This window comes from Triturus cristatus, chromosome 3_1 (assembly GCF_964204655.1).
Source record: "Triturus cristatus chromosome 3_1, aTriCri1.1, whole genome shotgun sequence".
Classification (NCBI taxonomy): Eukaryota; Metazoa; Chordata; class Amphibia; order Caudata; family Salamandridae; genus Triturus; species Triturus cristatus.
The window spans coordinates 996,073,623-996,089,126 of NC_140583.1; the positions used below are offsets into that span (position 1 = coordinate 996,073,623).

At 51.7% G+C, this 15,504-nt stretch overlaps 1 protein-coding gene across 1 annotated transcript in view; it reads right to left on the reverse strand.

Annotated features, from left to right (window-relative positions):
• LOC146861379 (putative G protein-coupled receptor 139) overlaps positions 1-15,141 on the reverse strand; it is a 40,733-nt gene extending 25,592 nt beyond the window's left edge. Inside the window, exon 1 of the mRNA XM_085646429.1 lies at positions 15,010-15,141. Within this exon, the coding sequence (XP_085502555.1) occupies positions 15,010-15,082 (73 nt within the window). The 5' untranslated portion in view covers positions 15,083-15,141. The remainder of the gene's footprint in view (positions 1-15,009) is intronic.
• Between the last annotated feature and the right edge of the window lie 363 nt (positions 15,142-15,504).

The following is a 15,504-nucleotide window of genomic DNA, read 5'->3' on the forward strand; positions in this document are numbered from 1 at the left end:
GGTCCGAGCTTTTCTGGGCCTCACGGGATATTACCGCCGCTTCGTGAAGGGGTACGGTACCATTGTGGCCCCCCTCACGGAGCTCACGTCCAAGAAACAACCTCGACGGGTAGTCTGGACGGAGGCTTGTCAGCAGGCCTTTGTGAGACTGAAGAAAGCCATGTGCGAGGCCCCGGTCTTAAGGGCCCCAGACTTTTCCAAGGAGTTCATTGTCCAGACGGATGCATCAGAACATGGCATTGGGGCAGTGTTATCGCAACTCAATGAAGAGGGTCTGGATCAACCCGTGGTCTTCCTATCCCGGAGACTACTTCCCAGGGAACAGAAGTGGAGTGCAATAGAGCGTGAAGCCTTTGCAGTGGTATGGGCTCTGAAGAAGTTGCGGCCATACCTGTTTGGCTCGCACTTCCTAGTTCAGACCGACCACCGACCCCTTCGTTGGCTGATGCAGATGAAAGGGGAGAATCCCAAGTTGTTGAGGTGGTCTATTTCCCTACAGGGAATGGACTTTCAGGTGGAACATCGGCCTGGAGTGGACCACGCCAATGCAGACGGTCTCTCAAGGTATTTCCGCCTTAGTGATGAGAACTCCCAAGGGGTTGGGTAGCTCTCCCCACTTTCAGCTGGGGGGGACGCGTGTTAGACCTGTCAGCCCTTTGGGTGGTCCCTCCTCATCATTATTTATTTTGTCCCCCTTTTGCCTCAAACCCTGTTAGAATTTTTCCTTTTTGGGAACCACCAGACTTTTTAGTATTGATGCAGATTCAGGGAGCCATTTTATCTACCCCTGGAACTTCTGTCTGAGGGCCTGGAGCACAAAATGGTGGCCACCTGTGACATCATCAGAACCCACTGGAACCTACTAGAACCTTCTGCAACATTCTGGAACCCTGTGACAGTTGGAGGCGGTTTGGAATGTTGGGAAGCTAAGTCAGAGTTGGCAGTTGGAGTTGGCAGTTGGCACCTGACTGGTGAAGAGAGAGCAGCAGAAACCTGAAGGAGGAAGGAGTGAGGCAGCAGGGGTGGAAACTTGTGCCTGGAGTGGGGTCCATAAACCCACCCTTGATACTAGTCCCTACTGACTGAGCCCAGCCTGGAGCCCTGTGTGGGAAAAAGCAAGAAAAACCATCTTAAGGACCTGGACAGCAGGAACAGGCCTTAGAAGTAAAGAACAGCAAGTTCCTGACCTGATTATTGGTTTCCCTGGAGTCCGACGTCGAGAAGCCTGAGACCTGGAGCCCGAGGTGGAGAAGCGGCGCTGACTGGAAAGCAGACGTCGTACCCGGAGCCGCCGGAGGTCGAGAGAGGGCGCCGACGGAGGTCGTGGAGAGTACCAGAGGTCGAGGAGGAAGACACCTGAGGTCAAGTGAGCGGCGTCGACGGGGGAGTGAAGTCCGCCCTCCGGAGTCGCCGGAGACCGAGGTGAAGGGTACCGGAGGTCGGGAGTGGAGATCGCACTCCGGAGTCGCCGGAACCTGAAGAGGATCGTGCCGGAGGTCGGGAGTGGAGGTCGCACTCCGGAGTCGCCGGAACCTGAGGAAAGGAGCACCGGAGGTCGGGAGTGGAGATCGCACTCCGGAGCCGTCGGAAGTCGACATCGAGCCAAGACTGCCCGACGTCATCGAACCGGAGGTCGACATCGAGCCGAGGCCGCCGACATCGAACCGGAGCCGTCGGAAGTCGACATCGAGCCAAGACTGCCCGACGTCATCGAACCGGAGGTCGACATCGAGCCGAGGCCGCCGACATCGAGCCGGAACCGCCTATCGACGTCGTCAAGAACTGACATTGCGCCGAGGCCGCCGACATCGAACCGGAACCGCCTCACGGCGTCGACACGACTCCAGCGGCGTCGGACCTTCATAAAAAGGGCAGTAAGTGGAATAGAGGGCGCCTAAGGCCCTGTGGAGCCCTGAGAGACTATCCTAGGGGCTAGAGAGGTGCTGGAACCAGCTTGATAGTGCCAGGGGTGAGCTGAGACTAATACAGAGGGATTGTGTAGTGTGGGAGAGCCAGATCTCTAGATTCCCCCTTGATCTACCTCAGTTTAGGCCTCAGCCTTGTCCAAGCCAGGGAGTATAACCCTCAGGCCATCCACCTAACCACAAGCTGTGACTGGGCCAAATCAGCCCATAGTATTTTAAATGTGATCTGATTTTACAAATGTCATTGTTGGCTGATATTATTTATTGAGGGTACTGTATTTATTGTATTTATCTAAGTTATTCCTGTAATGTATTTATTGTCCTGAGCTAACTTATTCCTATACAGTATTTATTCCCTCACAGTATTTATTTGACCTGATCCTATTTATTGCACCTGTAAAGTGTTGTTATTTATTTGACCTGCACTATTTAAGGAGAAGCCTTGTGTATTGTGATTGTATTATTATTTATTTAATCAGCAACTAAGAGAAAAGAAGATAAAGAGATATATTTTCAGTATAATTTTTACGGTGTAGTGTCGTTTTTGGAACGGATGCACGCATGGTTATTGTGTGGGTATAGAGTATGCTTAACACGGTGCCTTCCTTACCGCTCGAGCCAAGCTACCACAGCGTGTCTGGGAGAACACCACTGTAGGAACCCGGGGTCACCAGGCCCTATAGGCGGTAGCGTGGCGCGAGCCGGTCGGGCAACCAGAGGGCTATGTGTTAAGCAACCATACACCACACGCTTCTCATGGACTAGGGACACACACAATAAGTGACGCCACACCGTTTAAATTATGCAAATACTTCAAGTTTATCCAAGTATAGCTGGTCAGTTGCAGTTCAGGAAGTAACAAGGCGATACATGCATCATAATACCATCCATCAGTAAATACAGCAATCTTGGCGATATTTATGCAGTGCCTAACCTCATTCAGACACCCACGGCAGTTGGCTAACTGCGGGTGATTATAGCGCTGTGCGCGCTAAGCGAGGCCTTTCCCTGAACAGGCCGTCTAACACAGCACGATACTCGTAATGGGTGACATCGGGTACATTAACATGGAGCCTGTAGAACTGAACGCTCCTCGTAATCGATGGCCCCTAATCCTGTGAAGCAAAGCATATAAACCCAAGCGCTACGCGCAATCATTTACCTGTGAATACATTTGAGCAGGGCATATAACACAACGCGTTATTCTTAATCAGTTGCATAACATTACTTTCGAGCAGAGCATATAACACAATGCGCTATTCGCATTCCTGGGCATGTAACGACGGTCGAGCAGAGCATGTAACACAATGCGCTACTCGCATTCCTGGGCATGTAATTACGTTCGAGCAGAGCATATAACACAATGCGCTACTCGCATACCTGGACATGTAATTACGTTCGAGCAGAGCATATAACACAATGCGCTACTCGCATTCCTGGGCATGTAATTACGTTCGAGCAGAGCATCTAACACAGTGCGCTACTCGCATTCCTTGGCATGTAATTACGTTCGAGCAGAGCATATAACACAGTGCGCTACTCGCATTCCCTGTCATGTAATCTACTTCGAGCAGAGCATGTAACACAGTGCGCTACTCGCATTCCTTGTCTCTCCGGCCGGGGAAGCAGGGTCGGTGGCGTGAAGCGCCACACGAGGGTAATGTCAGTCAGTTCTTGGGGCGGCTTCCAGCAGGGAGGATGACCGGACTTGCGGAGCGGGTCCCTATGCTCCGGTGCAGGTCACAAGGCACCGCACTCAGTCTCACTAAAGGGGGACACGGAACGGATCCCTCGGCGGGGTCTCTCCGTCGCGCAGCAGGGGAGGGGACTCCCACGGAGGGGACAACCCGGGCCAAGTGCGGTGTGGTTTCCAGACCAGCAGGGGGCGCACCAGGGGGGATCTCGGCCTCCGGGCTTACCTCCGTCTCGGCGTCAGCAGGCGTCCGTCCTCACGACGATGGGGGAACTCGGCCCCAACCTTGCGCACCTCCTCACACGGCTGCGACGGCAGCGACGGGGCCCCGGGCTTCTCCTGGGCCTCGCGACACAGCAGGGCACTCCTCCAGGGCCTCACGACACAGCAGGGCACTTCTCCAGGCCTCCAGGCCGCGGTGGTGAGCGCGCTGGCTTCGTCGTCGCAGGGGGGGGCTCAAATTAAGGATGGGGATATGGTGCTCAGCGGAGCACGCTGCCGGGGGTCCCAGACCAGGGCAGGGAGCGCGGGGGTCACAGCGCTAGTACCTGGTCGATCCCCGGTGTCTCGGCAATCGGCTTAGTATTTTGTTCAAAAGAGTAGCTTGGACACGCAGTCTCAGCTCTGGCATTCAAGGCTTACAGCTCGCTCTTGTCATGCAGTCTCAGTTCTTAAAGTTAGGTTTCAGTTCTCAGTGGACAGATGAAGTCTTTTGGCGCAGATGTATCTGGCGCCCTTAAGGGGTTCTGTTACAGGGGTAGGGATGGAGAGGGCGACTAGGTCCTTCCTAGTCAGGTTGGCAGAGAGTCTCTGGGTCCTCCTACTACTGGGCAAGATCAGTGGGATTCACAGGGCACCTCACTCACTTAAGAGGCAGTACCTAAATCCTGTCACTCTCAGAGGCATAAGTCCCTGGCTAGGCCCTACCGCCTACACTCCTGGTGGATTCTTCCAGCTCTGCTTCACCCCAATGGCCAACTCACCACACAAGTTTCCCTCCCACTCTTAAGTAGCCCTAGGTCAGGTGACCTCTAGCCAAGGCGGCAAAAGTAAAACCCCACCTCCCTTCTAGAAGGTTCCAGCTTCTTCCAGGAGCTTCCCCACTCTAACTATGGGACAAAAAGGCGGGCTGGTATCGCAACATTGTTGTGGGTCCCAGCCAGCTCCTGGCAGCTAGGGTGCTACTATGAAAAACGACCACCCTGCAGTAGCAGGGGTCTGTGGCAGCCATCTTGGGAGAAGTAAGCACCTGCACCTTAACACTGCAAAAACGAAAAAAATGAGGGAAAAAGGGCCAAGTCCAACATAACCCCCTTCCAGCCGAAAGCCAGGGTAGACCGATCAATGCCTTGATGGTCTTCCCTGCTTGGGGCGAGAAAAGGTGGACGCAGGCCCGCAACGGCAGGAGCACCCGCAGGTTCTCCTCCGCTCTGGAACCCGATGGTTCCCTAACAAACCTTCCTGGACCAACGAAACCACCCCACTGGGGCTCCCTAGCTAGTTGTGGCCAGGACCGGCCCCTGGGCCGTCCAGATGTCTCTGGCCCGGGTGATCTCGTGGAGTGGGGGGCAGTAGCCCCAGGCCTGTAGTGCCCGTTGACCACTCCGGTCCTCCTCCTTGCAGTCCTAAACTGCCTCTGGTCCTTCCACCTGGGGTCCACACCCTTAGGCTGACCAGCCTTCAGGGGCGAGGCTCTCCTCCCCCTAACTCTCCTTCTGGGGTTCCTCACCCTACCCTGCGAGGCACCCTCAGACCACCACTGTCTCCTCAGTACAGGGCCTTGACCCTTCAACTGAGTCCTCAACCTAGGGTCTAAACCCTTAGGCTGAGCCGGTGCCCGAGGCGAGACCTTCCTCCCTCTGCACCCCCTTCCAGATTTCAGCACCCTCCTAACGGGAAAAGTACCCCTGGAAGTCAATTTCGGGGGGACCCTGTTAACAGAGGCCCCACCCGCCAGGTCAGGCAACCCCTGAGCCTGGCACCCCAGCCCAGGATCTAAATCCTGCAACTGGGCCAACCCCAGAACCTCAGGCGCGCTGGTTACAGTCGCCCTGGGTCCTCCTGACACTAGGGGCTCCCCTGCACTGGATGGCACATCGGGACAGCCTAGGCTCCCAACCTGGGGCTCCCTTGTGGAACTCTCCAGGCCCTGAGACTGCGGTTGGGGCACCTCGGGACACCTCCCCGTCTCACGCCTTCCTATAGATAGGTCGTGAGGTCCTACAACCCTCTCTCCCTGGGACCTAGCTGGGCTATCTGCCACTTCTCCCACCTCGCTGGGTTGGGAGATCCCTGCACCACCCCCTTCAGGTTCACACCCCAATGCCTCCTCAGACACCCTGGTGATGTCATCCTGGGGTAAATAAACTTCTAGCTCCTGTGGAGCTTCCGGTATGCTGCCACCAGTGTCCTCACCGGACACATTCATCTGGAGGGCACGCAGCTCCAACTCCTTCATTCGAAGCTCGTGCGCCATCCTCCTCTCCTCCATTGCCCATTTCTTATTCTCCCTTTCTTGTTCCAATCTGGCTAGTTCCCATCTTAATTGCCTCTCTTCCCTTCTGTCCTCATACTCCTTTGGAGACGCGCTCCTACTAGACCCTGTCCTACTACTGGCCCCAGAACGTCTCCCTGGGGGCACATTTTCAGACTCCTCTAGGTTTACGATGTCTAGGACTTCTTGGGCGCTCTCCTCCTGAGGTGCCTCTGGCGCCTCCTGTCCCTCATCCCCTCTCCCTTCTGGGTGGGCTTCTACCCATGCCCTAATGGCGGTGCGGAGTTCCGGTCCTTTGGCCCTCCGCATCCCAGGCACCCCCATCCCCTGCCCGAACTCCCTTAGTTGCTTCACAGTGTACCCCTCGAGGTCAGCTAACCGGAATTCCATTCTAGCAGGTGGGGACCTAGACTCTAAGGAGAAAATTCCTAGGGTGTAGGCAACAGTTAGTGGCCAACCAGGTTTCTTGCACTCTCTACCTGGACAGTGGAACTAATGATCCAGCAACAATGGTTTATGAGCTGTGGAACAAAAAAAAATGTAGGATAGGCGTTTAATTGTGGCGCCCTTCGCCTCACGGAAGGGTGCTGTATGGTTACAAGTCCCAAGGATCCCACCGCTGGCCAACAATGTAGGAACCCGGGGTCACCAGGCCCTATAGGCGGTAGCGTGGCGCGAGCCGGTCGGGCAACCAGAGGGCTATGTGTTAAGCAACCATACACCACACGCTTCTCATGGACTAGGGACACACACAATAAGTGACGCCACACCGTTTAAATTATGCAAATACTTCAAGTTTATCCAAGTATAGCTGGTCAGTTGCAGTTCAGGAAGTAACAAGGCGATACATGCATCATAATACCATCCATCAGTAAATACAGCAATCTTGGCGATATTTATGCAGTGCCTAACCTCATTCAGACACCCACGGCAGTTGGCTAACTGCGGGTGATTATAGCGCTGTGCGCGCTAAGCGAGGCCTTTCCCTGAACAGGCCGTCTAACACAGCACGATACTCGTAATGGGTGACATCGGGTACATTAACATGGAGCCTGTAGAACTGAACGCTCCTCGTAATCGATGGCCCCTAATCCTGTGAAGCAAAGCATATAAACCCAAGCGCTACGCGCAATCATTTACCTGTGAATACATTTGAGCAGGGCATATAACACAACGCGTTATTCTTAATCAGTTGCATAACATTACTTTCGAGCAGAGCATATAACACAATGCGCTATTCGCATTCCTGGGCATGTAACGACGGTCGAGCAGAGCATGTAACACAATGCGCTACTCGCATTCCTGGGCATGTAATTACGTTCGAGCAGAGCATATAACACAATGCGCTACTCGCATACCTGGACATGTAATTACGTTCGAGCAGAGCATATAACACAATGCGCTACTCGCATTCCTGGGCATGTAATTACGTTCGAGCAGAGCATCTAACACAGTGCGCTACTCGCATTCCTTGGCATGTAATTACGTTCGAGCAGAGCATATAACACAGTGCGCTACTCGCATTCCCTGTCATGTAATCTACTTCGAGCAGAGCATGTAACACAGTGCGCTACTCGCATTCCTTGTCTCTCCGGCCGGGGAAGCAGGGTCGGTGGCGTGAAGCGCCACACGAGGGTAATGTCAGTCAGTTCTTGGGGCGGCTTCCAGCAGGGAGGATGACCGGACTTGCGGAGCGGGTCCCTATGCTCCGGTGCAGGTCACAAGGCACCGCACTCAGTCTCACTAAAGGGGGACACGGAACGGATCCCTCGGCGGGGTCTCTCCGTCGCGCAGCAGGGGAGGGGACTCCCACGGAGGGGACAACCCGGGCCAAGTGCGGTGTGGTTTCCAGACCAGCAGGGGGCGCACCAGGGGGGATCTCGGCCTCCGGGCTTACCTCCGTCTCGGCGTCAGCAGGCGTCCGTCCTCACGACGATGGGGGAACTCGGCCCCAACCTTGCGCACCTCCTCACACGGCTGCGACGGCAGCGACGGGGCCCCGGGCTTCTCCTGGGCCTCGCGACACAGAAGGGCACTCCTCCAGGGCCTCACGACACAGCAGGGCACTTCTCCAGGCCTCCAGGCCGCGGTGGTGAGCGCGCTGGCTTCGTCGTCGCAGGGGGGGGCTCAAATTAAGGATGGGGATATGGTGCTCAGCGGAGCACGCTGCCGGGGGTCCCAGACCAGGGCAGGGAGCGCGGGGGTCACAGCGCTAGTACCTGGTCGATCCCCGGTGTCTCGGCAATCGGCTTAGTATTTTGTTCAAAAGAGTAGCTTGGACACGCAGTCTCAGCTCTGGCATTCAAGGCTTACAGCTCGCTCTTGTCATGCAGTCTCAGTTCTTAAAGTTAGGTTTCAGTTCTCAGTGGACAGATGAAGTCTTTTGGCGCAGATGTATCTGGCGCCCTTAAGGGGTTCTGTTACAGGGGTAGGGATGGAGAGGGCGACTAGGTCCTTCCTAGTCAGGTTGGCAGAGAGTCTCTGGGTCCTCCTACTACTGGGCAAGATCAGTGGGATTCACAGGGCACCTCACTCACTTAAGAGGCAGTACCTAAATCCTGTCACTCTCAGAGGCATAAGTCCCTGGCTAGGCCCTACCGCCTACACTCCTGGTGGATTCTTCCAGCTCTGCTTCACCCCAATGGCCAACTCACCACACAAGTTTCCCTCCCACTCTTAAGTAGCCCTAGGTCAGGTGACCTCTAGCCAAGGCGGCAAAAGTAAAACCCCACCTCCCTTCTAGAAGGTTCCAGCTTCTTCCAGGAGCTTCCCCACTCTAACTATGGGACAAAAAGGCGGGCTGGTATCGCAACATTGTTGTGGGTCCCAGCCAGCTCCTGGCAGCTAGGGTGCTACTATGAAAAACGACCACCCTGCAGTAGCAGGGGTCTGTGGCAGCCATCTTGGGAGAAGTAAGCACCTGCACCTTAACACTGCAAAAACGAAAAAAATGAGGGAAAAAGGGCCAAGTCCAACAACCACCACCACCCTTCCGGTGTGGGAGTGGGTTTTTCTAACATGGACTCAATGAGGAACCCTGTGGCACCCCGCAGAAGGTGTGAATGGAATCAGTTTAGAATTGATCCAGTTTTACTTTTTGTGACCTATCTGTGAGAAATGAGGACAGAAGCGCCAAGGCGGAGCCCGAGACCCCAATTTCTTTAAGACGGCTGATCAACCTTCTTGGCGAGATGGTATCAAAGGCCGCAGTTAGATCTAAAAGATTTAAACTATAGGGACATGTAAGCTTGCACTTACATGTCCACACCTTTACTATAATGCACCCTGCCTCCTGAGCTCAGGAGGCCTTCCTTAGGGGTTACTGGCATATATTAAAAATAGTGTATTGACTTTGTCACCCATGGTAAGGGCAAAGTCGGGTTCAAGCAGTTTGCACTACTCCTGCAGTCTGCAATGGCAGGCCTGCTGTTAGTAGTTTACTTGGGTCACTCAGGGTGGTACAAACAGTGCTTCAGGCCCTGGTGACCCATTTAATACCCATGCCCTGGGTAACACAGGTATCATATACTAGGGATATCTAAGGGGGTTAAAGTCCTTTGCCAATTAGGGTTACCAATTCACACATATCAGTTTTATGGAGAGAGCTCTGGCACTGGGGCCTGAGCAGCAGTACAATCTCAGAGTCATAACCATCAGCACTAGAGCAAAATAGGGGGTGGGGGGAGTGTCACCTACAGACAGGAAAGACAATCTGGGATACAAGACACCAAAAAGATTTGGGAGGCATTGGCTGGAAAAGACTCAAGGGGGCATATTTACAAGCCTCTTTCGCCACAGGAGAGTACATTTTTCTGACACGCTGGTGGCGTGGCGCCATTTTATATATTGACAAGGTGGCGCTAAGACTGCTGCTGCAAAAGGGCGGGCAATGGGTGTTGCGGTGAACATTTCACCGCAACAACCATTGCTTTTTGACGGTGCCCCAGATTTACAAGGCTGGGCAGCACTAAAAACGAAGGCCCGGTAATACCTAGTCTTAGCATGGCGATACAAGGACAAATAATGAATGTCTCCTTGTTTTTTGCTCTTTCCATGTGTGCTGCATTCTACAGCACACATAGAAAGAGAAAATCAGCATTGTTGATTGTTTATGTGCAGGAAGGTGTCCCTTCCTGCACATAAACAATCACCCCTACAGCGCAGGCACCCTTGCAACAGGGCGCAAGGGTGCCTGCGCTGGCGCGAGGCAGCTTTTTTAGAGCCAGCACTAGGGGAAACGCAGGGGTGCGCTGTATTTTTTAAATAAGGCGCATCCCTGTGTTTTAAAAATGTCAAAGCAGGTTATTGCCAAATTTGGCGTAACACCGCGCTCCAGCAATTTTTTAGTAAATATGCCCCAATGTATGATGTAGGCTTGGTGAGACATGGACAGGGAAAGACAGATGTACACTTGGAAACAAGGATGCCAGGAGACAATGAGAGACATGGACAGAGGAAAACAATCCGGAACAGAAACACCAAGAGACTTAGGAGACAAGGGCATGAGAAGAGAGAATGGGACACAGATATTAGGAAGTACATTGGGGCATGGTCATGGAAAGGGAATGGTTAAGACAGACACGAGCTGGCTTGGGAAGAGAAAGACAGAAAAAGTTACAATAATATTACTTAAATATACAAACATCAAGAGTGCAAGGGAGGCACTGGGAGGAAACAGTAAAGGACTCTCAGGCACAGATATGGGAGGCTGGGGAGACATGGACAGGGAAAGGCACTGTGTAACACACTCACCAGGAGAAAAATAAACAGGAAAAGACGTAGTAACTTGGACACCAATATGCATAATGTGGTATTCACAGGGAAAGACCTTGAGTCAAAGACCTCAAGAGGCAGGAGGACACATGGACATGAAAAGGACATAAATGCTGGTAACACTGACACCAAGAGTGACAGGGAGAAAGGGAGAGGGAAATACACTGGATGACATAGACACAAGGGGCATGGCGTGACATACATAAGGGAAGACACAGGGTAACATGAGGAGACAAAGAGAGACAAGAACATGGAACCACACTGGGTAATAAGGACATGGGCCAAAGGGAGACATGAATCTGGAAACACTGGATAACACAGACAAGGCTATGAGGGTGGGGGGGGGGGACTGGGGCATGGGGGGGACATGGAAAGACAAAGGGTAACATGGACATGGGGCTTTCGAGAGACTTGGAAGTCACAGAGTAACACAGACACAGGACCCTGGGAAGACACTGAGTAACACGCAGAGGCATGGGGAGACCTGAAAATGAAAAGACATTTAGTAACACGGTGCCACTGGGACACATGAACATGGAAAGACAACAAGCAACACACAGAGGCATGGGGAGACAAGAACATGGAAAGATACTTCATGGCATGACACTGGACCACTGGGAGACATGAGCATGAAAAAATTCTGGGTAACACTGACACGGCGACATAAACATGGAAAGACACTAGGTAACACCAACATATGAAAATTGAAAGACATTGGGTAACATGGACACAGAGAGATGAAAATGGAAAGACACTGGTCAACACTGACACTGGGGTATTATTATTATTATTTAATTTTATAATGATTATTTAACTTTATAAGGCGCACAGCTACCCAGTGGCGTAACAAAAGTTTAAGGGGCCCCCCTGCAATGTACAGGGTGGGGCCCCCGCTCCGGATTTTATCCGGAGCGATAAGACCTGATTACTGTGCTGAGGGGGCCCCTTGCAGCTGGGGGGCCCCCGCACCGTGGGGGATGTGGGGGCCTGTGTTATGCCCCTGCAGCTACCCAGAGTTTCCCGGCGCCATCATGGGTATGGGCAGACATGAACATGAAAAGACAATGGATAACATGGACAAAGAGGTACGGAGAGATATGAACATGGAAAGCCACGGAGTAAGATGGACACCTGAAGAGAAGGTGGACAACCAGACAGTGGGCGCAATATTAAAGAACACAGACATGAGAACACATAAGGACACACAATTAACACACATTCGAAGCACATTCACAGGGTCAGGGTCACTCCAACATACATGTAAAAACACAGACACGAGGAGGCTCCACTGATACACACAAATGAATAAGAAGTCCCCAATAGCAACTCGACTCTAGGTCACAACGTGTCCTACCATATCACAACATATGACTTACATACCATACCACAAAACACAGTTTCAGAACACATACCATCACTCCCTAGTACTCTACATCCCACTACGCTACATGATACATACAGAATCATAGAACAATACCACACGCCAAACTATCCAGCACCGCATTGTTTCATCTTACACTAAACCCACCACATTACACCCAACGATTGTATACCTCACCCCTCCCCACATGACACCATACCACATTGCATACAACCATATGGCACCATAACATAGCATGCCAATCTATTCAACACCGCATTATACAATTTAAACCCATACCCACCACATTACACGATGCTACCCCGCATCACGCTATAAAACACCAAATTACAACGCAGCAGTTTACAGCACTACTCAGTATTAAAACTCATCATACAGCACCACGCATGACTAGCCCACACCATCCATCACCATATCAAAGCATACTGCATCACACTTTCCAACTCCACGTCGTACCAAATACAACTATGCAATTCAATGCTTAATTTGTGAAAGAATAAGTGCTGATGCTCTGACGTCTGCGGCCAGCGCTATCAAATGTAGGGAGTGCTGAATGCCAGGGCTGCAAAGTCACATCTGCCTTTTTATCCTACCATCAGACACTCGCTGTCTCTTTACTTTATCTTGCAGGTTCTTGTTTGTGCCAACTTTCTGCATTTGTCATAGTTTTTTCTGTCTTTCTATTCCTCCTTCTTTAGCTCTTACTATTGTTCTCCCTCTTGCTCTGGGTCAAAGTCTGATGATGAAAAATAAGTGCTGGTCCCCAATAAATAGTGCCTATGGACCCCACCTGCAAACACTGGCTCAAATGAAGCACTCGCAACACCGCATCACACCATACTACACTACTGAACACCACAGCACATCTCTGAGCACCTGACTGGCTGCCCAAGCAGCTTATTCAAAATGAAGCTGCTTGTTCATCATAACAGGCTTATTTCCGGACTAGATGGCCAAAGCTTCTTAGTTCTCAGGGCCGTTGCTTGATCAGTAAGACAGGGGGTGGGGGTGCAGATTTTCCAACAATCACGCAGGCATATAATGTTAAAATACATTATATGATAAGCAGGGCGCATGAGAGGGGAATGTGGATTGTAGGGGGACTAAGTGAGAGAAAAAACACAATATTTTGTGTGCGGACTTTTGTCTGTGTGTATGTAAAATTAGTGGTGAATTCCAACAGAAACCTCACAATACCCGACTATAAGACCCCGTACCCAACTATTTACCAGAAAATCAATTTATTAGGAGGTGTACCACTCCAAACTACCTCCCTGAAGCTACGCCTGTTAGTTCTGTTCCAAACAGTTTAGAATTCTCTTCCATTTGACCTTGGAAGCATTACTGATCTCTGCCTTTCTGGAAGCATCTGGAAAAGTGGCTTTAAGGCATGACATAATCATTCCATAACTTTCTGCTACCACACAGTAAACTATTATTCACCACAGCACTCTGACCTTATCCTACAAACCACAAGAGAAAGTTCACCACATTGAATGACACCTTAATCACACATTGCCACAACACCACCCCATAATACCATACACAATCTCCTTCATATCCCACCATGCAACATGAACTTCTAAATACATACCATCGATGCTACGTAAAACGTGATGATTTTAGAAGCGACACCTGCGCTTCTTAGTAGCAAACAGGTACTCTGGGACAGCGAGTGCCTACATTTTATTGTTCTATTTCGAGCACTTTATGGATGTCCTCCCTCCGGACACGTAAATATGTGCGCAAAACCTTGGCAACGACCAGAAACGCTATCTCACTGCACATATTTAACTGTTTCTATTCGGGTGTTGTGTTTAATGTCTCTTCAGCATCACTATATGCAACCTCATCATGGCATGCAGTGAGAATGTCTACTTAAGTTGCCCACAGCAATGCAAACTAACCCGTGCCCGCCTGATGCACCCAACTACAGAGGCAATGTGCCTGATGCACCCAACTACAGAGGCAAGGTGACAAGCTGGAGGTCCAAGCCTTGGTCTCGACCTTTAGGCAATAATGGACAGAATGTGGAACAAATCAAACATTCACCCCCCAGTCCACCCCCCAGTCGAGAGATCTGGGTTAAATCCATCATTCTTTTGACTCTGCGTGGGAACAGTACAGCCCGAACTGCCTAGCCCTCCCTGGACCAGAAACAAGCATTCTGGGACCAGTTTCAGAGTATCAACCCTCATCAACCAGGCTAGCTTGACTCCAGTGGCACAGTGAGTCTGGGATTACCTGGTGCACTTACGGCAAGAAAGCAAAAGACACACAAACGATGGACAGAATGCAGAACAAATCTAAATTCACCCCCATTCAATAGATCTGGGTTAAATCCATGATTCTTTTGCTCAGCTGCCACCCCAGTTTAGACCTAGCCATATGCAAATCAGTCTTGGCCCTGTGCCTCATGGGAACAGTTCAGGTCGAACTGCCAAGCCAGGTCCTTCCTGGACCAGAAACAGGCATACTGGGACCGGTTTCGTGGCATTTAATAAAGCTAGAAGACTTCAAAAAGTGAAAGTGCTTCAAGCCTAACTGATAAACTGCTTGTAAAGAAAGGAAACCCCGCCCTGACACGCACTACTACTACATGCCGCTAATAAGAGGCCAGCTAGTGACCGCAACGGGATAGGATAACAAATGAATGGGTTTCTTGAGGCGCGGTTTCCGGTCGGGTACCAGAGAGAGCGAGGGATTGTTGGTGTTACTGTCTGCCAGACTCTGGCGCCCTTACCAGGTATCCCGATAAGACCCAGTGACACGTAGTATACTACCAGGAGCTCCTCAAAGGCCTCGGGGTGCCCCATGCCAGCCTTTTTCAAACCCCCAAAACACTTCTCTGGCCAGGATCTTCAATGCTTCTCGGCGCTGGACCTGGCCTTCTCGCGGCGACACGACGACCTCCCGCTCCTGGCGTGTTAAGTTAATGCGGCCACTGTAAAGGGGCGAACGAAGCGCTCTTGACACTGTTCTTTTTGCGCATGCGCTGGAAGCATCAATTAGAGTCCCGAATTGCCGGGGCACGGAGGCATTTATAGTCTGGCCTTTACTGCTGAGAGCAGAGTCCAGGAAGGGGGTTTTTGAGGGGCTGGGGCCTACTGAGAGAGGACGCCAAACCGAGCAATGTTCGGAACTAAAAGGACGGGTGAATCAATGCCATGAAACAACACATTGTTCTGTCTACCAGGACAGGACGCTTCACTGCAGCTCACATATAACTGTGCAGATG